We start from the raw sequence: 26607 nt of genomic DNA, 5'->3' as shown, positions 1-26607 counted from the left end.
CCGGAAAGAGGCCACCTGAGTGAGAATTAAGAAAATATGCATGCAGGAATTTTTGCACATCTGCATAGGTATTTTCAGACCATTCCTTTGTGTGTTTGATGTGATTCAGCTTCTGCTTCTTATCAGTGGGATTCACCACACTTGTGAGGAAGTATCTCTCATTTACAGGGTAATCACACCCTGAAACCAGCGATGGCCACCCTTGCCTTGGAGAAACTGGCACTACTGTGACTCCCATCAAAGCCATTTTTATTGTTTGCATTGTTTAAAATCCATACTGATGTTAAACAATATTAACAATAAAATTGCAATAAAAATCAAGTCATTACTGAAATAGCCCTCCTCCAGCCCTCATGGGCCAATCACAGAACCATCATCAGAACCACACTGCTTGTATGTTAGCAGACTCCATGGCAATGGTTTAAGGACACGCCCACTGCAGATGCTGTGACAGGAAAACATCTGTTGCACGTTAGCAAAATTTCAAGCGATGACCTATTTTTTCATCCGCCATAACATTCTGTGTGGTTGTACTTCTTTCTCTGCATTAGTGAAGGTACTGTATCAGTTTTGGGGACAGACAGAAGTGGCACAATAAACCCAGGCGAGTGGTCGTCAAGCAGTTGCTAAGGAAGTTGAAAACAAACATTCCTAGCTTATTGTCGGCTGGGTTTGTGTAATTAGCTCCTTTACAAAAAGTTTCACTAAAGTAGGAACAAAATCTTTGTCAACTGCAATCTGCTTATCTTCACAAGTAGTGAATATTAGTGGAGTCTCCCAGACACAAAAACACGTCGTTTTGATGTAAACCTCTGAATTATCAGTCATGATAAACGCTGCATTGTCTCCTTTAATGGCTGCCACGCCCTTGAAAGTTTGTCACTTCTGATCTAAAGTGAAAAATGAGGGGCCCACTGTTCTTTGAAACAGGTTGACTATTATTCAGTGTAAACCAGCTTAAACTGAGACTCCATGTATACTACAGACTGAACACTGGCTCACACAGGAGGAGATCTCAGCAACATCACTGCTTCCAGGTTACTTTGTGTCAGATGGCTATGGTGCACTTTGTGTTTTTAGAGACTCCAGTTAAAGCTTTACATAAAGTCCTGTGGAGCCATTTCTGCATAGTATTTTAGAACTCACAGGATTATAAATGAGGTAAGGCAAGCATCAAGCTTAAGAGCCTCCTGATTGGTGAATGCTGTCACGGGGGTCGCTCTGGATCATAGAGGAGTATTCTGGTGTGAGCAAACACTGTGGTCTAGAGAGCTCCACAGTTAGGGCAACATCCGTACTAGAAGGATGGATATTTTAAGAGAAACATTTTTAACTCCTTTTAGGTGGCTTTATAAATGATCTATAAAAAAGAAGAAAAAACAAAAACTAGCAAATATCAGGCACTGTTTATTTTGACCAATTTACCACATGATACCAAACAGACATTTCAGATGTTTTTAGGGTGATGTTTACTGAATATGATAAAAGACTCAGATCTAAGATACTCTCATTACTGTTATAACTTAAGGGTGTTTTCATGATGGAAATGTACTGGAGCAACAATGAAACTCCCCCATTTGTAGTTCACCCATTCAGGACTGAAGCACTTTTTTCTTTCAAATTCAAATTACTTTACAATCAAACTGAACATACAAATATAAAGTATAAAGTAATTAAGTATATCAATACTTAACTCTTATGTCAATACTTATTTAACTCTTATATTAATACACAGATAAGTGAGTGAAAAGTGAAGTAAGCGAAAAAGACCTGCAGGCTTTGATCCATTCTGATTGGTCTGAAATGGCTTTGTCTAAATGCTGACTCACCGGGACCCCTCTCTGTCCGTCAGCCCCTGGCATCCCAACATTTCCTTTCTCACCCTGAAAAAGCGGGAAAGAAGTAAAATTATCATAACCTCATTTCTTACTCTTTATCTTTCATCATCCAGTATATTACACACATTACTAAAAGAGCCTTGCTCTTCCAAGATAATGGTGGCAATTTGGAATTGACGAGCTCTGAACACTAGGGGCAGCAAAGAGGTGTATGGCTTTGCGTGTGGTCACAGTAGTTTTCCAGAGTTCTTCTGTATAACAACCCAGGAATGCATGCATAACTGCTGGGATCTTGCTGCATTGTGTATTAGATGTTACAGGGGTCAGCGAGCGAGCGAGTTTTGAACCGCGGTTCTCACTGCTCATTGCCAACCCCTTACTGTCAGCATCGTTGCCAGTTGAGCTAAAGGCAAATTGCCCATAGCCTGCAGTGCTAGCTAACCAGGTCTCAGGGAGTGACGTAACCACTGAAACCGTTCAGCTATCTGCTACCCGCTACCAAGGCTTTTACGCAGGACTCACACAAGCTATTAACTTAAGCTCTGCTACACATACATACATCCTCTGGAATAAAAAAATACCTGATGCACTTTTTGGAGTGTTGTATATCAAAGGTGGCTTGCTGTGACTGGCATTGAGCTGCCCTTTCTAAGGGTCCAGAGGTGAATATTGCCAAACAGCAGCATTATGAAAACAGACAACAGCCTCCATACTGATTTCTCACATAATATGTAATATTCCTACAGTGTGTAAATCTTTGTTCTAAATATGATGAAGAGTTGCCCTTTCCTTCCCTCACACCAAACAGCAACACCTGCACAACCTTCATAAGACTGATGTAATGATGTACAAGAACAGTACAGTACATGGTGTCTGTCTTCATTAAAATGACTGATGTGCAATTGGACTGATAAAGTCTGGCTGCAGAATCCATGCATAAATTTGATAGTGCTCAGTTTTGCTGTGCAGCTGCCACTTTCAGGTTCAACCTACTACATGCTTTCACAATAATGCACTCAAGCGAAGGAAAGCACACATTTATGGTCTTTGCCACAACTAGTGACTTCTGAAGTGGTTTGCCTTCAGGACCATATAAAAACATACAAGCAACAAGCCCTGCAATTTTCAAAAAAAAAAAAAGATGCCTCTACGAACGCATAAAATGGTCATAAATCATTATTGAGTTCTGGTTTTGGTTTGATGGATGCCAACACACAGCGTAAACTTGAGTCATCGCTGAACAACATTGGCTTTTATACCTGAAGTTTGCAATATGTGTTTTTGTTTTGTTTTAAAGTTTCAGTTTTTAACTTAATTGATTGTAGTGAACAGTAGGAACCTCATTCATATCAATATCCAAAAGTGACAGTTACTTGGAAAATGTATGCGCTCACATACACATGTTCTCAGCATCATCATCTGTGATGATATTTCATATGCGGACATGGGACATATGTAGCCTGTTTACAACCTACAATAACCAGATGACGGGCAAAAATTTGGAAACAGGCCAGCTCAATATTGCAGAAAAAACACTGGGAGGTCGCGATAAGTTGTAAAACATAATTTCAGTAAAACCTAATATTCTAAACATAACTACTGCATTAAAATTCAAATTCCATGCATGTAGGACTTTGCTCAGCCAACATTGGTAATCTCAACCTTACAGGCCACATCTGTTACTAAAAATACAGTAACAAATCAAACGCCATCTGACAAGTCAGACAGTTTACAGTAGGGTTTTACTTTTTCAGCGTTTTGAAATGACTAAAATGACACTTACAAGGGATTTTCCCTGAAAACGTCCTAGTTGCAAATCTTACAATGATCATTTGACACATACTCCCAAGTAATGACGCTGTAACATCAACTGTTCTGTCCCTATTTTTCAGTGAAATGAGAGAAGCAGACAAAGTTTTTTTTTTCCTCAAAAAAAGTCAAGAGGTATTTGGAAATTAGATATAGGAAAGTATTTACCTCAAGGTACAAGGCCTGCAGGCTGCTTAGGAGGTGCAACCAAGCCCACTGGATTTTTTTAACCAAATGCTGTTTTGCCTGACAGTTTAATAATGTCCTTTCATGGATTCCATTAGTTCAGTGTTTATCCTGTGGGGACTCACAGGACCTCCACACCTCCACAGCACTTTTGACAGTGGCCTCCAAGAGGAGGCATCAGCATCAGGACCACAAAATGGCTCCAGATATTACAGTATTTGTTATGCAGGAAGCCCTTCTCTGGTGTGAAATATGCAGCTTGCACATTATCCACTCACACAGTCGAATATTCACAGAGACAATTTAGCTCAAACTTTAGCTCAAAGGGTTCAACATAAGCATCCTACCCTAGATCTGAACCTAAAAACATCTGGTTGCTGCACATACGCCTTGCCAGCTGAGTCACACTACCACGTTCTGAAAGGTAGGATTCAAACAAACTGTGACTCAAATGTGACAAGGACATCTTAAAGGCATGGAAAAAACGCTGTATGGTAATCTATTTCCACAGACACACGTTGGTGAAACAATGCTCAGGCCAGTGAACTCTTGTGCTGGCCTATGTTTGTACTCCTGTGTTACCCTGATAGCTTAAGTGAAAGGAAACTGAAGAGTATTTGAGCCAAACAGCTGTATAACTTTCTGTATAGGGGAAAAAGCAGGCAAAGACACACTTTCCCAAGCCTGATGTGATCGTGATAATTCTTCTATCCTCTGCAAGCTCATATCTTGTGCTGTAGCACTCACATCTGTTAGGTGGGGTGGACCAATATTGCACTGTGATGTGGTAGCTGGCAGCCTTTTGTATCCCATACGGCCAGCTGCCTGTGGGATTGGGGACTGTCAAGACAATTCTCCATAAATCAAACCCTTCCCTAAATAGAGCTTTCCATCCATTACGTACACCAGCATGCCATTTAACGCGACATTAAACTGTGACATCATAGCCATATTATTAATCATCAGTTTCATCCTGAGGTACTTCCTCTAGCAGAATCACAGCCCACCTCAGAAACCAACACATTTAACCATGCCATCAATCACAGACTGAGCAAAGCTGCAACAAGCATGCAAATGGAAACCATGTAAATTGCATATAAAAAGGTGAACACTCGTGCCTCAGATTATATCAGGATCACCACAATGAGCGTTATCTACAAATTATATCAGAACAGCTCTCTCGTGAGCTGCCAAATTACAAGCCAGCGGTTCCACGCGAGTAGTGTGTTTAAGCTTCTGGAGGCTTATTTTGGAAGGCATCTCTTTTTGGTGGCAGTGGGTTTTAACAGTTCTTAGTGGTGAGAGTGATTACGCTTCAGCATCAGTATCTGTCAGATCTGTGCAAATAATGCACAATTCAACTCTTCTTCTTAATATCAAACTGCGCTGCCTTTTTCAAGTCAACATTTCTCTAGCTACAGAATGAAAGGAAAGCTCAGTGTATGGTATCTATCCAAAGCAGAGCTGTATGCTTTGTCAATGGCAATGCAGTAAATTTCACTTAGCCAGGTTATTTCACATCTGATTGTGACTAACACAAAAATCAGCATATTTGAGAATATTTAAACTTTGTCTTTTGAAGTTATTTTTAATTTTTTTTTTTACCATAATATTGTTTACCCTGGCATAAAATTATGGTGTGATTTGCTTATCTTTAGCATTGCATGCAAGAATATGGCACACAGACAGACAGACAGACAGACAGACACACACACACACACAGAGACATACACACACACACAGGCGAGGTCTTGAGAGATGGAGTGCATGATGTGTTATTTCGTGTGTTCTCTTTGACACAAGGACCACACCAGGCGCTTTGAAATTACTACGGGCAATAATTGCACCTCTCAGCTCTGAAATTATTTCCATGAGAGGAATTGCATTTTTGGAGAGAGCCAATTATTGAGGTTTTATGAGACTTCATAGTGGAGCAGAGATACCTTTCAGTCATGCTTTGTGTCTACTTCTTAGAAATCCACACCAAAGCCTTGGGTCTCAATAAACACCTCCCTAAAGCAGAGTGGGTGTGTACAGTATGTGTGTGTGTGTGTGTGTGTGTGTGTGTGTGTGTGAGTGTGTGTGTGTGTGTGTGTGTGTTTGTGTGTGTGTGTGTGTGGGTGTGCACATGCGTGTGCGTGCGCGTGTGTGCGTGTTTGCCTGATTGTGTGTGCATGTGCTTATGTGTGCATGTCTGTGCAAGTATGTGTGCGCGTATCTCTGTGCATGTGCTTGTATGTATTTACCTGCGTGTGTGTGTGTGTGTGTGTACGTATTTCAGTGTCTCGTGCCACAGTTACACCCCTGTGCTACAACCTTTCACACATAAGGCCTTTTCATCTGTCAGGCCACATCAAACCCTGCAGTGGCTGTTTTAAACTGCCAGTCCATTGAGGAGCTGGAAACAGGGCTTGGGGTCAGACAGCAGTGTTTGCTCGGTTTATATGGGGCTGTGGTACATCTGCTCTCCTCTAATCCAAACAGTGGGGGAGTTTCATATAAAGGCAAATAAATTCAGCCTTTTAAAAGTAAATCAAATGGCTGAATCTGTGTGCTCTCTCATGTACTAAAAAAGCAACTTAGATAGCACTAGCATTTTCACTAACAATTCACCCTGCAGAAAATAAAAGGATCCTATCAGCAAATGAGCAATAATGCAGGAACGATGTCACACAGCTGACGAGTGGCTTTGTGCTGTTCTTCAAGAACATGCTTAATTGAACCATACAAATCTGAAAATCTGTCCAAAGGGAAGGTTCCAGTTGTGCAGTGAAGGGTAACAAGCATTGTTCACAGCCAGTGTAAGTGGAAATGCAGAGATCTGCTCGTTATTAACACGGGGAGGGGCAGAGGGCAGGAGAGTGCCCTCCAGCTGTAAGCAGGTGCTGGGACAGATGGTAAGGTCTAAAATTAGAGATGGGGTGTACGAGTATACAGTGCCCCTGCTGGAGGAGAGCAAAGCATGACCCCCCTCCTCCACACACACGCACGCACGCATGCATGCACACATACACACACACAAACACACACACATATACATACACACAAACACACACACACACGCACACACAAACACAGCACGCTTAACACCACTCACAGATTTTCAAATTTCCCGCATAATTTACCACCCTTATTTTTGCATTATTTTAACATGCTGGAGTATTTTGTCCCCTTTTTCATTAGCATGTGTCCCTTTTTTAAACGTGTGTGTGTGTGTGTGTGTGTGTATTTGTGCATGTCTATGTCTGAGTGCATGTCTGTCTATACTTGCAGCTTCAAAATGTAACATTTCCTGGGAATAGACTGATAATTGTTTGAAGAAGCACTGCTGAGAAAGTATTCAGTTGCATGTGGCAAGTATACAGTACATTAAGCCAATGGCCTTTACAGGGCTCCTTTATAAATGCTTCGTACTGTATGTCCAACTAAGCACTTGACTGACCTTCCTGTGTCTGTCACTTCAGAAAACTCACTTTATTTGTGTTATATTGGTGGCAGATAGGAGTGAACTGCACTTCAATTCAGTCAACTCATGAACAAAACTGAAATTAAATTCTTTACTTGTCAAATATTCATGGAAATGCCAACTTTCAAGTTGTTAATTGAAATCATTCCTTGAGTTGGCTGAATTGAAATGGAATTGACCTTAACTCTGACTCACGGTTAATATGAGTGTGTCAAATTAAGTGCTTTGCTAGACGGTTTGGTGTCATCTAATAATACAGTTGAAAGAATTTGGTATCTATTCGGGCCTACAACTTATCTGCTGATGTAAATTTAAATTATTTATGAATCTGAAAGCAAAACCACTGCAAAATGACTGAAAAGATTACCTGTACAGTCAAATCATGCTTTCCATCTTGCCACCCACAACCCACAAAAATACTCAAAACAAACACTCTTTTCAACAAATGTTCTTAAAGCAAGTGAAATATTGGGTTTCGTAAATGCCACCATCCTGCTCCTCTTTGGAGAGAATATACTGCCATAGGGATAGTCAGTAACCAAATATTAAAGACCTGCAGCAATGTAATCCTCCCCCACACAAGCCTGCCACAAATATATCATCAAGCACTTGAAACCACAATTACATTTTTTTCTCATAGGAGGGCGTGCGCATGTTTTTTTTTTTCAAATTGCACTTGAAATGAAGGTGATTGGTCCCTTTTCTCATGAAAGTCCCTTTAGTGAAACAAACTGTTGTGCATTGAACTTGTAGTTCAATGAGCAATGTCCCTAAATTAAATACTCAAACCAAGTAAGGAAGTAACCACCTAACAAACCTTATAGGAATCTTTCAAAAACTTAATTCATTTCCAAATATTTCACTGGAACCTCATTTCACAACTTTCATGTGTCTTTCAAAGTTATTTTAATTTTATCTGGCATGTGAATCTTGTTTTGACAGGAGGACTTTACACTTGTAGACTGCAATGAATGATGTTTTTCTGGCCAGATTGCAAACATTTTAATTAGTGGGCAGACAGAGAGAAAGTTCAATGAATCTTTACCCAACACATCAAAAGATTGAGACATTACTGGTCTCTTTGAATCAACTGTTTTGACTTTGGGGAAGAAACTGTCCTGATTTTCTCATGGTAACACTGTCCTTGTTCAGACATCCAAATAATTTCATAATTAACATAAAATTTAATGCTGAAACTATATCTGATTGAGAAGCTGGCGTCAATGATTCTGTATGAAACTGAAAAGTCAGCTATTAAGTCGACCTACACTCGGTGTCTACTCTGCTTTTTTAAATGTTATGCAAATTTTCAAGTTCAAAAAACTCAAAAAATGTTTTAATCTGATAAACTGTATAAGAGAATCTCATTTGGGGCACTGAAAATCAGCACCACAATCTTTGTGGTGGAATCTTTTTTTGAGGAAAAAAAAAAACTTTGCTTCTCTCATTTCACTGAAAAATAGGGAGCCCAAGCTATTCCATAAAATATACTTCTCCTGTGACAGGTAGTTTTGGCTCTACATCAAAACTTGGATGATCACTTGTACTTTTTATTCCTCTGCATCTTCTCTATCTAAATTTTTCATTCTATCTTCGCAAATCCCATCCTACATCTTATTCAGCTTATAGTTGCATCCTTTCACTGCAAACAATTGTCAAGCTTGCTGGCTCCTCCAACTTGCAAATCACTGCAGGTGATATTACAGGTGCAACTACCAGTGAGGCCAAAATACTGACATTCCCAGATCTTTGTGCAGTCAAGCTTAGAGCCACATCAGTCGTGGAATGGAGACAGGCTTACTGTGCGTTGAGTTCCTGGGAACCGAAATAAGCATCCTACTGTCGATGTTCACATCAAGGCTTGTGTCCAGGCCTTCGTGTTATGGGTAGGGCGAGCATTAGATTTACTGTGTCACCTTTTGTTTTTTCAGTACCACCCTGTGCCACCTGTACTGGGGCAGAACTCTGTCCACTGTGGTGCTGTGACACTTGCTAATGCTAAAGAATTAGCTTGGCTACCCTCAATGTCTCACAGTACAGTCAACCTCATAGAGTTGAAGGAAAAGTAGCAGATCCCTGTGCTTACACAGGAGGAAAGGTGTGAGAAGCAGAGATAGTTGAGGCCCGTTTTGAGCACAAACAGAAGCCCAGGTGGATGCCAGAGTATCATGAAATGCAGACATGCATTTTCCTGGTGACACAGCTGAACACCACCAAGCGGATCCTACTCGGAAGGAGTGAAAAAGCAGGGTCAGGTGGTTTTTTGCATCTGAAAGATGGTTTGTTGCATCTGAATCTTACCATCTGTCCCACAGGTCCGAGTGGTCCTTGGTTTCCAGGCAACCCTGGTTCTCCCTGCAACCAGCAAGAGGATATCTTTTTTCAGTCGCACTTATTTATGTCACATTAAACATTGATTCACCCACACTCATACAGAAAGACATACACACCCACACACCTACCTTCATGCCAAAATAATCACAGGGATTCACCCACACACATATTCAAACAAATGTGCACACACACACACACACACAAACCTACCTTGGGTCCAGGAAGCCCAGGTAGTCCTGGCACACCTGATTCACCTGGACTTCCCTGAGAGAAAAACATCAGGAGATGACCATTCTTACATTCCTACTTTTTTAAAATGCAAATAGAAACCAGGTTTTACAGTTTAGTAGAATATAGGGTGAACCCTTGTTATCTCTTTATGGTGAGATTATAAAGGGTTGTCTAGACTACAGTGTAATTTCTAACAGTGTGCTTTAGTTTTACCCTAAATATTGTACACAGATATCTTTATTTTTTTGGTGAAATTTTCTTCATTTACCTTTTTCCCAGGTATTCCCATGGAACCCAAGTTTACCCGTGACCAACCTGGTCCCTTCAATGGACAAAAAAAGCCAATGTTTCACAAATGATCATATGTATTCTATATAACTGTTTCTTCTCTGATATTCACACATATTAGGTTTCTGTTCATTTTTGCTGTTTCATACAATTATTACATCACATACAATATTAATCTATCATGAGAGCTGGAAAAAAAAAGAAAGCGAACAGTATCCTATAAGTCTATTTTTAGAAACAAACAGTATGCTATAACATAGTCGTAATTGGAAATGTTGCTCCGAATTTTCTGTTGCTACACAAAAATAATCCATTCAGAATTTAGAGAATGAGAGGTCCAAAAATGTATTGCACACTACCAAGCCACAGGTTCCTGGACTAAATCAGTGCCACTGGCTGAAAGGGATTCAGATTTCTCATCATGATCGCTTGGACCTTTTAAGGAGGTTCAGATACTCACATATATCAATGACATTAAAAGCTTTGATGACCATGGCGCTAATGTGTTGGAAGGTGTGTTGAAATGTGTCCAGGAGGATCTGTAGTGTTCAAAGTGAGGACTGTGGCTGGACCTCAGCCACAGGCCATACATGTTAGCCAGTGGCTAACTCTGATGCCGTGACAGAAACCCACAGGGAAAAACAGGAGTAGACCCCCTGTCCTGGCCCATTCTGGCAGGCAGGCAGTGTTGAATTCGGGTCTCACCGTAGGCCCTGGTGGGCCAGGCTTCCCAGGCATTCCCTGCATCCCTCTGTCCCCCTGCACAAAGAGTCAAAACCGAAAACCCAATTCACTAGTTAGTAATGTATTCATTAATTTACCTCACCCTCTGGTTAAAAGCCCAATTCCCTAGCCACTACTGAAGGAGGCAATGACACGCAGTAGACAAACATGTAAAACTAGTCCAGTTCAGTGCTGTACATTCAGAGAAATGGCCTACAGGTTGAAGGACATCAGTTTGCAGTGTGATAACCAGGCTCATAACCAGGGAGCTGCAGGCTCAATTACCAGGTATGAAGGTATGTAGGTATGAACCACCTCAGAGGCTCACTTACCTTCATCCCCTTCAGGCCAGGGTGTCCCTTTGGCCCTTGCTGGCCAATTTCACCCTGCATATGCACAGAAGGCAAACACGTGAACACACAGTATGGCACAGGTTCACATTTAGGTAAGGACTGTCTGATACTGATTCACATTCAGGTAAGCATTGTGTGGTACAGATTCACATTAAGGTAAGTATTGTATGGTACAGATTCACATTCAGGTACAAATTGTATGGTACCAATTCACATACAGGTAACCATTGTATGGTACCGATTAACATTCAGGTAAACATTGAGTATAACCAGACAGTTGCCAGTGATGTCATTTCTTCACCTTCTCCCCAGATGGCCCCAGTTCTCCAGGTACTCCACGTTCACCTGGTTTCCCCTTCAAGAGAAAATAAGTAGGGATAACCATGCGCCAATATGAGTGGCAGATTTGATATTAAAATAGTATTTTGAGTGAAAGAAAGACATAGATCCAGATATTCATTTCACTAGCGCTGTGATGCACTGTCTACAACACTGCACGCAGCTGTTGATATTGTGTTTCAGAAAGTTCTCTCAGCTATATGTGCTCTGAATAAATTTGTCACTGAAGCTGAGTAAAACATGGAAATATGCATGAAAATAGTGAATATGTGGGTGTTTGGAAGACAAACTAATCCCCAGCATCTTGCTCACTTACACTATAGCCTCACTGTGCTGTTAAATCTAGCCAGTACTATCTAGCAGTAACATATTTATCATTGTGATTCATGTGAATTTGCATATCTATCAACAGTAAATATATTGTAAATATATATGCAAAACATCCTCTTCATGTAAAGCTGTTAACATAGAAATATTAGGAAAAATGAAGACAAATTTAATATAATGCCTTATACAGAGGGTAATGAGGATTCCTTCAAATACACACTGTGACTGCAATAATGATAGTTTACTTTGGCAAAACGTAATCTCCCTTAACCTTGATTAAAGACACATGATAGAAATTTGGTTCAGTCTGCAGCTTGTGAAGGCCTGATAAGATGAAGCTGGGAACAGAAATGTTGGCAGGTGCACAGGTAGGATATTGGAAATTTAGGGAAGGCAGGACAGACGAGGTAACGGCAAGTACTCACAGGCTTACCATCAGGGCCTGGGGGTCCTTCCCTCCCCTTCTCACCTCGAAAACCCTGCAAGGGTTACAATATGCATCAAATACGCATGCGTACGTGCGTGCATGTGTGTGTGTGTCTGTGTGCGTGTGTGTGTGTGTATGCCTGTGTGTGTGTGTGTGTGTGAAGTCTACTGTTTTATTCAAGTTGTCTTTGGAAAAACAGAAGTGAAAGTACTATCCTGTGACTGAAGAGTCACCACTTCCTGGTTAGTGTCAGTAAAAAAAAAAAATCTGAGCTAAAGGTACAAGTAGTCATGCCAACATCTACAAGGTTTCCATTAGCACTACCAAACTCACACCTTTGGAAAAAATTCAGATGACACAATGTTTTAGTAAAATAAGGAAATACCATGCGCAGTGGACAAAACATAAGACTGTACAGGCTGAGCAGTTACAAACTGCATATTTGCCATTACAAATTAAGAACCAATGAGCTCAACAGCACACCCCCCCCCCCCCCCCCCCCATTACTACGTTTTTCGGTGTCAGTCAGGAGATACAGTGTTCACGTTTCCCCATGAAAACTGGGACAGAGTGGGATGATAAAATATTGTCATCCAATTTGCGATTTACCAATGAGTAACGCCCGCTACCTGTACACCGAATGGCTGTTTTTCCAGCTCTAGATAAGTTATGCTGCAATTTTCATTAATGAATTATGACGTAATAACTCAATGCGGCCATACAGTAGCGCAGTGCACATTTCCCTTCTCTGTGGCACAGTGAGGCATGGAACAGAGGGGGTGGAGTTACCATGGGTCCCGGGAGACCGGGAGGACCAGGGCTCCCATTTGGGCAGTGGCACTCTTCCACACCGAGGGAGCGGTCTGGGGAACACTGGGGGAGACATACAACACACCTTAGCAGAAGACCCCGTTTGTACTTTCAATCAATTATATTTATATAGCCAGATATTTACAGTGTACAGTACCAGTCAAAAGTTAAGACACACCTAATTAAGATAGTGGGAAACATGCATTCAAAGACATTTTGATCTAAAGACTTATGCGTCAATGCTTGAAATTTGTCTTAGACAAATGTAAATGATGAAGTTGATGCCCATATATGCATTTCTTCCAAAAAAAAAATTGTAAAAAATATTTTGACTATTTTGAAGAATCTAAAATATTAGATATTGATTTGTGTATAACACGTTTTGGGTCACTGCATAATTCCATTTGTGTTTCATAGTTTTGATGTCTTTACTATTATTCTAAAATGTGAAAAACAGTAAAATACAGAAAAACTGTTCTATGAGTACGTGTGTCCAAACGTTTGACTAGTACTGTAAATCTAGGTTAATACTTTACCAAAGGGTACAACAGCAGTTCCCTACCTGGGACTTGAGCTGGCAACCCTTGGGCTCAAAGGCCTGTTCCTTACCTGTACTCAACACTACATTGATGAAAATCCAATAACCATGCTTACCCTGTCATCCTCCTGTTCACAAAAGAGGAAAAAACAAACTTCAATTAGAAACATGAAATATTAGAAATATGGTTTGTGTCACATTGAAAGAAATAATACCAGAATAAGATAAAGACAGAAATGGGTTTCATAAAAAGCATAATTTATGTTCCCACTGATGTGAACACCTACCACAGAATAGATTTCACAGGCTGTCTCTCTTTCACTTTGCTGAGGGTCACAGTAAATCCTCAGCTTCTGAATCTCAATCTAAAAAGGGTTAAAACATCAAAACACGGCTCATTATCTGATTGGAAGATGCTTTTTCCAGGGTGACATTCATAGGAAATGTTATCTAGATTACCCATTCACAGAGAGAAATATGTTCCAAATAAAGTTTTTGCGCATCTGTAATCTCCCCTCCCCACCTCCACTGGGATTTGACCCTGAAACCTTGTGGTCCACTGCTATTTGACTCCACTGCCCGTATACAGGGCATCTGCTCTGAGCAGTGTGCCCTAGGTTGTAGTCTTTCTACTCACAGAGATTGTGGTCTCTTCCTTGGTTTCCACAGCGACCTGCATCTTCCCATTGATGTAGATGGGCAGGACATGTTCCAGGAGCTGCTCCTCGATCATTGCATCGTCCAGGAAACAAATGATGCGCCTGGGCTTGACCAGTAGCTTCAGCTGGTGCCAGTTCTCATCGAAGAGTCTCTGTGACATCATCAGAGTAGGACACGCGTTCATGCATCAATTCCCCAACATTCAACACTCTCATCATCTCTGACCTACAGTGGACACCCCTGCAGCTGCATAAGGAGCATAACTTTTACTGCTTTCCATAGGGACAGTTAGACACTGCTGCACTTGGTCTATGCTTAGACAACATTTCCTCAATAACTGTGAAAGGCAGCTAATTTGTCTCTGTGAAAAGCTGTTACCACCCTGCCTATGCTTGTGATTGCTCCTTCTTCCCTGTCTACATTGTTCAGTGACTATAAATAGTGACTTCTCCATGAACTATTTTTTGTTTTAATTTGTTGTGTTTACACTGTAAATAAACCACCAGGATTTTGCCCTGGACTGCTGAAGGCACGCCCGTTATTCCACCAAATCCAGCTCCAACAGTCACACCATCCCCATTACATGGTAAACCACTAACTTCTCAGTGTTGTCTTAAACTGGGTGCTTCAGTATTTCAAGTGATTCTGTCAACCCACACATGCGCTCCTAGAGAGAGAAACCAAAACGATGATTCACTGTGGCATTTGGACATCATGGCAAGATATGCTGGCTGTGACAACATCATGAGTAACAAAATTACATCCAAGTAAAAACTGACCAGAGATCAGCAGTCTATTTTGTGCTCTTATGAATGAAATCAATGACAAGCCCAAAAAGCTATTCACCTGATCAGAAGCTTAAGTATAAGGCATGCATCGTAATTATAAGGCAAACACACCTCAACCAATAGTGCATGTCTAAAGATGAATTTTGCCAAAAGGAAACATTCCCTGTATGCCTCCCTGTCATGTGACCATACCATCTTGATCGGCTCTTAAGTGACAGCAGTAATCTTCTCAGACCTGATGCTAGCCTCCTATGTACTGTGCAAATGTATCAGCGCATTTACTATGCATCAATAGCAGATGAGGAAGGCAATTTTTTTTTTGCAAAGGTTTTTTTTGCAAACCTTTATGCCACGGTCATTGAAGATGACAAACTGCTCTTCCTCGTAGATGCTGTTGGTGGTGGTGAAGGTGACGGATTTGTCCCCCCCATGCAGTGTCACAGCAGCCTGGATAAGGCCCCCCCTCGATTGGATCCTCCACAGGTGGAAGCTCTCCCGATTGGTCGGGGCCTTCAGTCGAAGGGTCGCCACAAACACGTAGGAGGGAGGGAGACCCTCTGGGAAGATCTCTCTGCAACCCAGATAAAGAGCTAGTTATTGAGTGGAGACTCAGCAATGACTTGAACAGCTATTTTGTCCACAGGGTTATAAAGTATAATGTTTTTTTTGCTAATAGAAAAAGATGCCAGTTCTGGTTCTAGAGGGGCCACAGTCCAACAGGTATTTCTCCTAATAATCCCTGAACTGGAGGTAGTGGTGACCTCAGCAATGACTTAGGCAGCCATTTTGTCCACAGGGTTATAAAGTATAATGATTTTTTACTAATATTTGTCAGGGCTCCGCCCCCCTAGCTGTGGTGTTTTTGTTTTTCCCTGTCCATGTGCTTTTTGTTTTTCCTTGTGTTCCAGCCCCGCCCCGCTCCCCGCCTGGTCCCCGCCCACCTGATTGCCCCATTACCTTTACCTGCCTACCTGCTCACCTGCATCCCATCTCCTCATCAGCCCAGCCCTATTTCTACCCTGCTTGTTCCTGTCTTGTTTGCCAGTTCGTTGCAGTGTGTTTCGTACCCGCAGTTTTTTTGGATGTCTGATTTCTCCGTGTTTGACTCTGCCTGCCCTTCGTCTTTGTTTTTTGCCTGCCATTTTGTCCCGTTGCCTGATCGTTTGCCTGCCCGGTTCCTGACCCTGCCTGCTTCTGTTACCGACCCTGCTTTTGTCCACGGACTGCCTTCCGGTTTTCGACCCTGCCTGCTTTTGTTGCGCAACTTGCCTGCCGTCATTAATAAACCCGCCTGGAACCTGAAGCTCTCTTGGTCTGCGACTGAGTCCTTGCCTGAGCCCTTACAATATTAGAAAAAAGATGCCCCAATTCTGGTTCTGGAGGGGCCACAGCACAGGTATTTTTGCTAATATTGTAGGTAGTGGTTTAACTGGTACTCCCTCTGGGCCCATAATTGGGCAGCTTTCAGAGGCTTTCACACACCTGGTGTCCATGGTAATATCCATCCCAGGACTCAGCAGGTATGCTCCCTCTGACACCAGCGAGCCCTGGACTTTCCTGGCCTTTTCATTGATCCTCATCCCCAGCAGCAGATCGAACCCCTTCTCATCCCTGGATCCAACAGCAATCCGTGCAGAGCACACCGATTCTAGAGGACATGAACCAAACATGTCAAATAGCAGATGATATGGATCAGTTAGCAACCATCTGGATGTCCAAGATCTTAATCTTAACTAACATCCTTAACAAATACTATCAAAGTGATGAACAGATTTCCAATTTGATGAAATTTTACTTAAAATCAAAACACCAACACTAGTAGCTTGTTCATGTGATGCTAGTTAATAAGTTGACCTAACTGGCAAAGGAAGAAGCCTTTTGTCTTTGTCTTAAGTACCGTCATGTATTTCAAGAATCCATTAGCAGCCAGAGGAGAAAGATTATTCTAGCAGGTTTTATTTGTTTGCTGTGCCCTAGTAAAATGCTTAGCATCCCAGCTATAGAGACAACCTTCACCCAACGAGTGCAGTTATGTTCCTATGTGGAGAGAAGCTTTTTTGCTTGAAGTTGGATGTTTATTTTCTATAAAACGTACAAAACTGTTTTGTCTGAGAGTGTTGAACTATTGCACAATCACTTCTCTTGGCTCCTGCACTCTGGTACTGCTACTCATAGTTTACAAACCCCATGCATTCTGGGAGCCACTCTGTAGTTCAGATGCTGTTGCCCTGTTGTGAAACAACTAGCATCGCCTCTTTCTCTGTGGTGTTCTTCTTACATCTGTTTCTCACATGTAACATATGAGGGCATCTTTGAAACTCGCTGCTCGCCGCAGGTCCTCGGTTTGGCTGGGAGCCCTTGCGGCTCTAGCCTGCTAGGGCATGGCTCTGATGTGGCGGGGTTGATGCTCTCTGTGGGCACTTTGGTGGAACATCTTCCAAACAGGGCACACAAAAGCTGTTCGCTCTCGGACTTTCTGTATAACCATGATTCACTCTAAAGGGTTGTTTATGCTACTGAGAAGGCATGCCTTTTTGCTTAGAAGCATCTTGGGATCTTGTGCTTTCTCCTGAAATTTTCAATCTTGAATTGTATATGATTGTATATTGTATATGATTGAGGTTTGGAATGTATTTCTGATTTAAATGTGAATCAGACTTGGTTGTACAAAGACAAGAGAGTCTACCAGTAGGATTTGATTAAGGGAGGCCCTGTCACATCTCTATGTCTATCTCAACTTAATACAATCAACTATGCCCTTTGCTCCAAGTACTCTCAGTACTTCTCCCTCCCACCTCTCTTCTCCATCTTCTCTTTTGTAAATAGCAAATGTAATTAGTATTGTTTACAAAATAGCATAAACATTAGTGAAGTAGTGCGTGGTTAGTCACTCTGGACAAGAGCGTCCGCTAAATGACAGAAATGTGAATGTAAGTGATTATGGAAAAATCAACCCCAGGTGACTTCACTGCCCTGAACACATTCCCTGAGTTTAGCAGCAGGAGAACACCCACCCTCACACAGCCGCTGCTCCATCACATCCTGAATGCGGCCGATGGTGGCGTAGTCCTCGGCGTGCAGCACGTACGTGGAGGGCGGCTTGGTCGCCATGGACACCAGCTCGGAGGCGGCCACCTCACCGCCGACGCCCACGGCGAACAAGACGACGCTGTGGGCCCGGGCTTCGGCGGCGGCGTCCACCACGTCGTCCTGCGACCGGCCATCCGTCAGCACCACGGCGATGCGGTTCTTGGTGGCGCCGGCTCGCTCGGAGGTGGGGAAGACGTGGTCGGTGGCGAACTTGATGGCCCGGCCCGTCTGGGTGCTGCCGCCCAGGTAGCCAATGGCGCGGATGGCGGTGACCAGCTCGGCAGTGCTCCTGTGTTTGCCCAGTGCGATCTCAAGGCGGGGCGTGTCACTGTACTGAACCACGCTCACCTGCGTGTGGTGCAGGCCCAGGTCGAAGCCGCTGGTGATGTTGGCGAGCCAGCGCTTAGCCGTCTCGAAGTTGGCCGTGCCCACGCTGTCAGAGCCGTCAATGAGGAACACCAGGTCGTTCGCCACCGTGCTGCAACCTGCCATGCGTGACCAAGGCAACCCATCTATGTAAATCCATCACACCAAATCCCAGCCAGCACCCTGGTTCTAAGAATACACTGTGTCCACTGGATCTCAGCTCTCAACTAATTAAGTTTGATTGAGCAGCTTTGAACACTTATCTTTGGAAAAACTTGAAGTATATTGGGTTGTTATTTGTCCTCAGAAAGATACGTGTCAAGGTGTTTCTTCAGTTTTTCCTCTTTATGCAACCCTATCTGGAATCTCCATCTGCCACATCTCATCTGACAACCTCTGCACTCCTGCTGAAGTACTGAAATGAGACGATTGCCATCCTCCGACACACTCGCACACAATGGCTGTTTTTCATGCTGCAGGTCACGCAGTGCACCACAGTGAAATGTGTGTCAGTTGGAAAAAAGGCACCTTATAGTGGTGACACAAGGAAGCCCTGGCCAACCTATCCACCCCTATCCCTAGTGTAATGAAGCCAATTTGTTCTGCTGCTGTACTGGCTGATGAGCCTGTCAGTTTTGAGCCTGGGTCATAGCTGGCAGCCAGAACAAGCACCTTCCTGATCCCCTAATGGGTATTCCTGGCATCCTTTCATTGAAATAATTAAGTTCTCATTATTAAGTTAAATATCTGATTTAAAGTCTAATTATACTTTACTTGAAACAGCTGCCTATGCTTTGTTTAGGGAGAGAGTATTAACCAAAATATGAATAACAAAACAAAACAACAATACAGAAATTCCCTTAACTTGTACAGTTTAGTCCAAACACACATCCAGCAAAACATCTTAACTATTGAGAAATGTAAAGCACAGGCCAGTACTTAATGAACAGCTCAATCTAACTTCATTCATCATAACCAGCAGATAGAGTCCAAAGACCAGGGTTAGGAAGACTACCACCATTCAATCACTTTAATTGATAAAATCTCCCAGATCTGTGTGGCCTATTTGCTTCTTCAGTAACAAACATCAAACTGTTATTATCAATTAACACAGAGTGCATCTTTTTACCCAGGATCAGTATTGATCTACTAATGTACACAATCTTACCAAAGGTCATGGGACATGGGACAATAAAACATAACATTGGCCAACCTTTAGCATTAATGCATTATGAAAGACTGTCTGCTGATTTCTGGGAAAAAGATGGTGGTATGTGCTCCACTCTTCCTTTAAAGTATTAATAAACTCCACTGCTGAAGAAGGACATCTTGGCATTGCCTTCATTCTGTGCTCAAATTCCACCCATAGATGTTCTTTTAGGTTGAGGGTGTGGGCTCTGTGCTGGCAACAGCAATTTTCTGATGTTATTCTCTACATACCATGTGTAGCCACACCCACTGCAATCTAATGAGGTGTCCCACGACTTTTGGTAAGACAGAGTAAAATCTTCCCAGGTTCAGTTCGTTTTGGTCTTTTGAAACAGCAGAAATGTTTTTTTTTTCTCAACTTTTGGAAGTCTTGCCTGTGTAAAGAAGTCTTGCCTTCAAATTTGTGTGTATGCCAGGAGGCATTGTAGATAAATAGTGAATATCCAATCTTGTAAACACTTAGTAAGTAAAGTATGAATTACAGATAAGAAAGTATACTTGGAAAATAATGTAATATCCATGTACAGAATGTGTCTCATCTACCACTGAGCACTAAGTGAAGACCGGCCTTGAAATTTGAGCCATGAATCATGCATCGTCATACCTGCTCGGATATCCTCCTCATTTCCTTGCATACAGGGCAGGAGCAGGGACAACAGTAAGGGCCCTAACGTCCACGTCTTCATCTTTTCACCACTGGAGTGCAGAACTCTGGAACCTTAATAGATCACAGCAGCCATCTTAATGCATACAATTATTACACATTAATAACATATCAGCTCCATGCATGATGCATTTTAGATTATGCAAATTGTTTGCCTGAAAAGCACTTTATATGCTCTTTGTGGCTATGTAGCAATAAAAATGGAATCTTCAGTAGAGATTGTGTGCGCTCTTAAGTAGGTATAGATATGGCATTCTGAAATACAAAGTGGCTTTGGTGGGACTACATTTCAAACAGCACACCAGCCATATGTTACAGTAGTTCCTGCTCTTCCAGAGTGAAATCACACATACTGCCAGCAATGTCCAACCTGTTCTTAGAGTGCAAAGGAATACATGAATCACCTTTACTCTGGTGATGTACCAAGCAGCTCCTGAGACCTAATCAACTTCACACACATGGTCTATGGCTGCATCTCTGCTGATCAGTCGCAGTAATCAGATGGCTTCCTCTGACATACTAAGCTTTCACACCATCAGCTAATACACTGTCTCAAACCCTACATATAGGTGTACAGAACAACCAACTTTTTGCTCACCTAAAAGAAACCAGCTCCTGTTTTATTTCCTTTATTTGCTAGATTTATTCAACAGGGACAATAGACACTAATCAACATTTGTGCAAGCAAATCTATGCAAGGCTACCAGATTTACCTATAATGCTAATTTTCATCCGTAGTCCCTTGGCAAGTAGGAAACAGTTAACAGGAAACAGAAATCAGCTCTTTGAGCTATAGCACAGAGGTCTCAGCCTATAGGCGTCTGACCTCAAAGAGCTGCCACTAAAAATAAAAACACAGGGTCATGTCGGGATAGTCCAAATACTACACCCATCTGAAAAAAAAACACCTTGTGATTAAGACAAAAAGACGTGCCACGTGGTGCCAACTCTTATTTCTGCCTCGTCAAAATGGCCTTGGTGAGGCTTCATTCTGGGCTGCGCCGTCAGGCTCTGAGGTACTGTTGCTATTTTTCTCCCTTTCAGTTAAATATACTGGATGGTTTTTTAAATTTTGCAGCAGCACCACTGCATTCGACCGATTAAAGTGCTAACATAAGCAGAAGCCCTGAAAATGCTAAAGTTCTATAAACACATCAAGCCCCTTTCTGTGAGCAGACCCCCAGAGCCCCTGCAGCATGTGGACATGGCCATATACTTGTATGTCACTTACACATGACTCACCATGGAGGGAAACTGTGGTTTAAGGCACAAAAGCAAACAGACCCACATCCCCTCAAAAGGAAGCCAGCTTTGGCTTGGAGGGGCTCTCACGGTTCCATTCTGGTCCAGCTGGCCTAAAATGTTGTGGTCATTAAGTGACCACAACCGTGGACCAGAAACACTAATATTTCCCTTCTTCACAGAGGATATTTTCAGCTAAGCCACTCATAAGACTACGCAAACAGACTTTTACTTGTACATCCATCACAATGGAAGATTTCATTCCTCACCCATGTGTCCTTCCCCATCTGCAGTGATATTTATTAATATTTTCCTGGATTGTGTGTCTGGTTTTGATTCAGACATAAAATAAATGAATTCTTATTTAGCCTATATTTGACTTTGTTTTGCCTTTGTGGTCCTTGCTACAGTCCTTAGCAAAGAAATCCCATACCTGACCTCAGCATTTTGTAGGAATTTAGATTATAGAGTTAGACTAAGATTTTTTCAGACACTGCAAAATTGAACCAATCAGCCGAATAATGTATAAATACTCAGGCAAAGTGTCAGTGAGTGGAAAGACAAACTCTTTCTTCAGAAGAATTAGAATTTCAACACAAAAACATTCTTGTCATTGTACTCAAGTGTCCATTTTAAGAGGACATGCAGGCACCTGTGTCCTGATTTGTAGTTCATTTTAGGAACATGAAGGTTACTGTACTAATCTGAGACCTGTGGCAAGAGCAGGGAGTGTACCCGGAAATTGTTTCCACGAATAAAACTTTGAAAGTGTTTTTGAGACTGTTTTAAAGCTAAAATCCCCTGTTATGTGACCCTATAGGCATTGCAACCTGGGAACAATCAGCTCAGCTATGTAAAGGATTATATAGTCATCAATTTCATACTTACATAAATTATGAGTTCATCGGTGGAAAAAAAACAAAAAAATGACACATTTGAAGGAAAATGAGGAGGACATGAAATATGCACAAACAAGCAGCATCAAGAAATATTGCTCTGAGTGAACAAGTGCAACAATATCCATCTGGTACATTGGTACACTATACCAAGGGAGATAATTTATTTTGCACAATTTGCAAATATCATTAAACCACACACAAAAGTTAATAAGGACCTAGTATTTTAAATCACAAAAACACAGAAAACTTAAGTTGGACACTGACATGGGTGAGGGGTAATCCTCCACCAAAAACACAGAGAAAAAGAAGAAGGTCATTCATGACTTGACAGGTGACAGGAGGCAAAAAAAACTGCATTGAGGTGCATTCTAAACAGGTTTAAAGTATACCCTAAACTGCATTAAAGTGTACTATAAACAGGTTTAAAGTATACCCTAAACTGCATTAAGATTTACTCTAAACAGGTTAAATATACCTGAAACTGCATTAAAGTATACTCTAAACTGCTTTAAGGTGCACTGTAAACTGGTTTAAAGTAAACATGAAACTGCATTAAGGTGCTTTCTAAACAGATTTGAAGTAAACCCTAAACCGTATTAAGCTCTACTCTAAACAGTGTTAAGGTACATTCTAAATAACATTAATATGGACTCTGAACAGTGTGCTCTAAACAAGATGTACAAATATTCTAAACACGGTTAAAGTATACTCTAAACTGCAATATGGTATTTTGTAAACAAAATCACAGTATAGTCTGAACAGAATTACGGCATACTGTTTATCGTTTTATACTCCACAACATAAAAAGCTGTGGAGGGAGAATGTGGGAGAAATGCCTGTCAGAATGCATTCATAATCCTTACAGCACTGAGAAGTATTGTCAATACTCAAAGCCAAGATTAGGCTGAGTGGTCTGAGACATCTTCCAAATCCAAAGCCATGCCTTAATCTGAAACAATTACCACAGCATATCTTCAATGCCCAACCCATATCAAAAGCTACGACCAAACCCTGATCTGAAACTATGACTACACCATGTATAAGATTTATATCCAACATGACTGGAGACAGAGTGTCCATCGCATCAAGACACCATCACTGTATCTGTGCCCTTGCAACGTTTAAGACCAAATATTTTAAAGTAGTTAACTAACTCAAACACCACTCTTGATACGGGCTCCTTTTAAGAGGACTGCCTTGTTTGCCAGAATCTTCCTCTTTATTTTTATTAAATACAGAGGTTTAACCATCAGCTTGGGTGTGTAAAAAATATGTATTGTATGCAGTAATATCATAATATATATTATAGTATAAATGTAGCTGTTGTTGAGGTTTGTCATTTAAGAAATAAACAAAAATGTCGAAGCCAGATCTAAATTATTATGTTCTATAAATAAATAAGCACACACACAGCATGTATATGTGTGTGTGTGTCAAAACCATTGCCACTCACCTCCGTTAAAGTTCCCAGCTGCAGCAAGTCCGGGGAAAAACGGAAAGTTTTGGAGTAAATGTAAGGTATGCAATCCGCAGGTGTAAAAGCTTCAGCTGGTACCGCTGGAGAGGAGGGGGCTGAGTCTCAGCTATCCAACCAGAGTTTATGGCTGCCAACCCTTTTATACCGCTTTAGCCCCACACCCAAGAGAGAGCTGGGTCCTTCAGCTGTGACAGAGACCCTGAAAGACCCTGCTTACCACCTGCAGGGGAAAAAAGTGTACTATTTCTGTTGCTAATAACCCTATCTTAAGCATTCCATATTCAAATACCAGTTGTTTCAGGGATGCTTTAAATTTTGATACTGAAATGTTTTAATCTGTAATAACAGACACGATCATTGAAAATTGTTTTAGTTTCGCTATTTATCCCATTATCATTTCGCACGGCGCTATAACCCTACTTCATGTTTACCGGCTTAAATATGCGTACTTTCGTGCTGGTTGGATATGGAATAAATTGGATATTTGACCTTTTTTGGTTTGTACCAGGTGGGTTTACCTCTATTAAATGGATTATTTCACAGTAGTTTGACTCTTCTCCAGCACAGAGCAGAGAGGATATGTCGCTAGGCTGTCAGATGGAAAGCAAACGCCAGCGTACGCTTCACACATGGGCTGGGTTCGTGCGGTTTTAGGTACGCTTTACTCAACGGTTTCCTGCTCCACCACATCATGCGAGGCTTTCAGACGCGCACACCGCCGAAACACCACGAATACTCCACGCCCACGCACGCACTCGCTGCTCAAACAACCCCTAAATTAACTCAACTATTTTCGATCAAAGGTACCGCAAGAAATCTAAAACCCTCCCTAAATAGGGATAGGAACCAAATCTGAAAAAAAAGTAACGGAACATAGCTACTGGCGAAGCGATCGACGAGCATAGCTGATCGATGTTAAATGCACTGAAGTGTCTTCGTATAATTTATCTTGCTTCTATCTCCACATGTTTTCCATGTAGCATCTCTGAAAATATGTTCGTACAGTTTGATCTCTCTAATTACTACGTGACTTAACTGTGTAATTATAGCATAGATATAATCTGGCACTTCTCCAACATGTCGTGGAGCACGGAGATATGTTTGAGGACTGTTGAGATTCTGTTGAATGTAACATATGTTAAATTTATCATTATCATTTATCAAGTTATACGTTTTACTGTGTATGTGCGTGAGGGAGAGGGAGAGAGAGAGAGAGAGGGGGGGAGAGATGGTTAATGAAATATGTTAATAAGTTTAACTGAGGATCTGGGAAGGCGATATAATCTTTCATCTCATGTAGTATCCCTCGTATCCAGCAATAACTTTAAAACAGTACTTCTGGAGTACTTTATGAATCTAAAATAAATCTGGAGAAACCGTGTTACTGTGTAATTCACTGTGTAAATACTGGGCATTTTTAATGTATTTCACAAATATCATGAAAACATGAAAAGTTCATTAAAAACTGTTGCAGAATTTATTAAATGAATAGTCACAACAAGTCTATCTGAAACCTATAAATAGTAGGCTAAGTGTTACATGTGTAAAGTATGAATACCAGGAATCTTGTGGGTTCCAAAAATATCTTCAAGACATGTGAACCTGAGGGATGAATAAACTTAGTAACACTACCTCAGCTACAAAAATGCACAGCAACACCAAGGTAGGTATTTCGAATATCAAAGCTGTTTTCCTTGCCTTAAGCCAATTCAAATGTTAGTTGACATGTTATATTAGAATGTTCCTTGCTTTGAAAGCAGTTATTTTTGGTGTATTTGAGTAGAATGCTGCCAGCAGAAATTTCTTACCTGTGAATATGAAACATTTCCGTCCCTGTAGTTGTAAATTATAATTATAGTTCTAAAAGGAATCCTGTCACTCAGAACCCAACCGCATGCAGCAAAAGCAACTGAAAGATAGCCCTGGGGGTTGATGTTCTTCCTCAATCTGTAGTGCCTCGTAACAGACTGAGTTCTTCTCCTCAGGGAGAGCAATTATTCGCTAGGTTATAGCCTCCACTATGAGATTTTCAGGTGGTGCCTCTTCATCGCTTCCACTAAGTTTCCACATCACTTACAATTCCAGCACATTTCAGCTTTATTTTAATAAGGATATTTCAATGTGATGGTCACTTGTGACTTTGCTAACACTTAAAAATATACTGCAAGCACACAACAGGGTATACAATATCAATCAAAACTCTTTGAGTGTGGCTGATTTGTTTAATGTCCTTATTCTCAGAATGTGCTCCAAGTGTCTTTTCTTTTTCTGGTCTGCCATAACACAACCCCACCCAAAAACGCATCCATCATCCCTTGTCTCTTGCCCAAATCCTGGATGTATATTTTATTTATATCTTTTTCAACAGCGGAGGACTACCAAAACCCAGAACTGAACAGACACTGTCTGAATGCTTTGCTGGTGCTTTTGCTCATTAGTGGTAAAACACTGTTACTGCAGGACCCCTCATGCAGCAGTCAGGTGAGTAAGTGATGATGCTGTTCCTATGTCTGCCCTCTATAGGAGAGAGAGTTTTTATCCCA

General features: G+C 41.5%; 1 protein-coding gene across 1 annotated transcript in view; it reads right to left on the bottom strand.

Annotated features, from left to right (window-relative positions):
* LOC118771588 (collagen alpha-1(XXI) chain-like) overlaps positions 1-20468 on the bottom strand; it is a 31881-nt gene extending 11413 nt beyond the window's left edge. Inside the window, exons 1-15 of the mRNA XM_036519595.1 lie at positions 20387-20468; positions 18132-18692; positions 16600-16765; positions 15460-15688; positions 14307-14480; positions 13957-14034; positions 13786-13797; positions 13111-13194; positions 12320-12373; positions 11530-11583; positions 11208-11261; positions 10858-10911; positions 10169-10179; positions 9844-9897; positions 9601-9654 (exon numbers count right to left, since the gene is read on the bottom strand). Coding sequence (XP_036375488.1) covers positions 9601-9654; positions 9844-9897; positions 10169-10179; positions 10858-10911; positions 11208-11261; positions 11530-11583; positions 12320-12373; positions 13111-13194; positions 13786-13797; positions 13957-14034; positions 14307-14480; positions 15460-15688; positions 16600-16765; positions 18132-18692; positions 20387-20468 — 1721 coding nt within the window. The remainder of the gene's footprint in view (positions 1-9600; positions 9655-9843; positions 9898-10168; positions 10180-10857; positions 10912-11207; positions 11262-11529; positions 11584-12319; positions 12374-13110; positions 13195-13785; positions 13798-13956; positions 14035-14306; positions 14481-15459; positions 15689-16599; positions 16766-18131; positions 18693-20386) is intronic.
* Between the last annotated feature and the right edge of the window lie 6139 nt (positions 20469-26607).

Source organism: Megalops cyprinoides, chromosome 24, assembly GCF_013368585.1.
Source record: "Megalops cyprinoides isolate fMegCyp1 chromosome 24, fMegCyp1.pri, whole genome shotgun sequence".
NCBI classification, from domain to species: domain Eukaryota; kingdom Metazoa; phylum Chordata; class Actinopteri; order Elopiformes; family Megalopidae; genus Megalops; species Megalops cyprinoides.
Note: the sequence above shows the minus strand (reverse complement) of the source record. Positions and strands in the feature narration are given on the sequence as shown.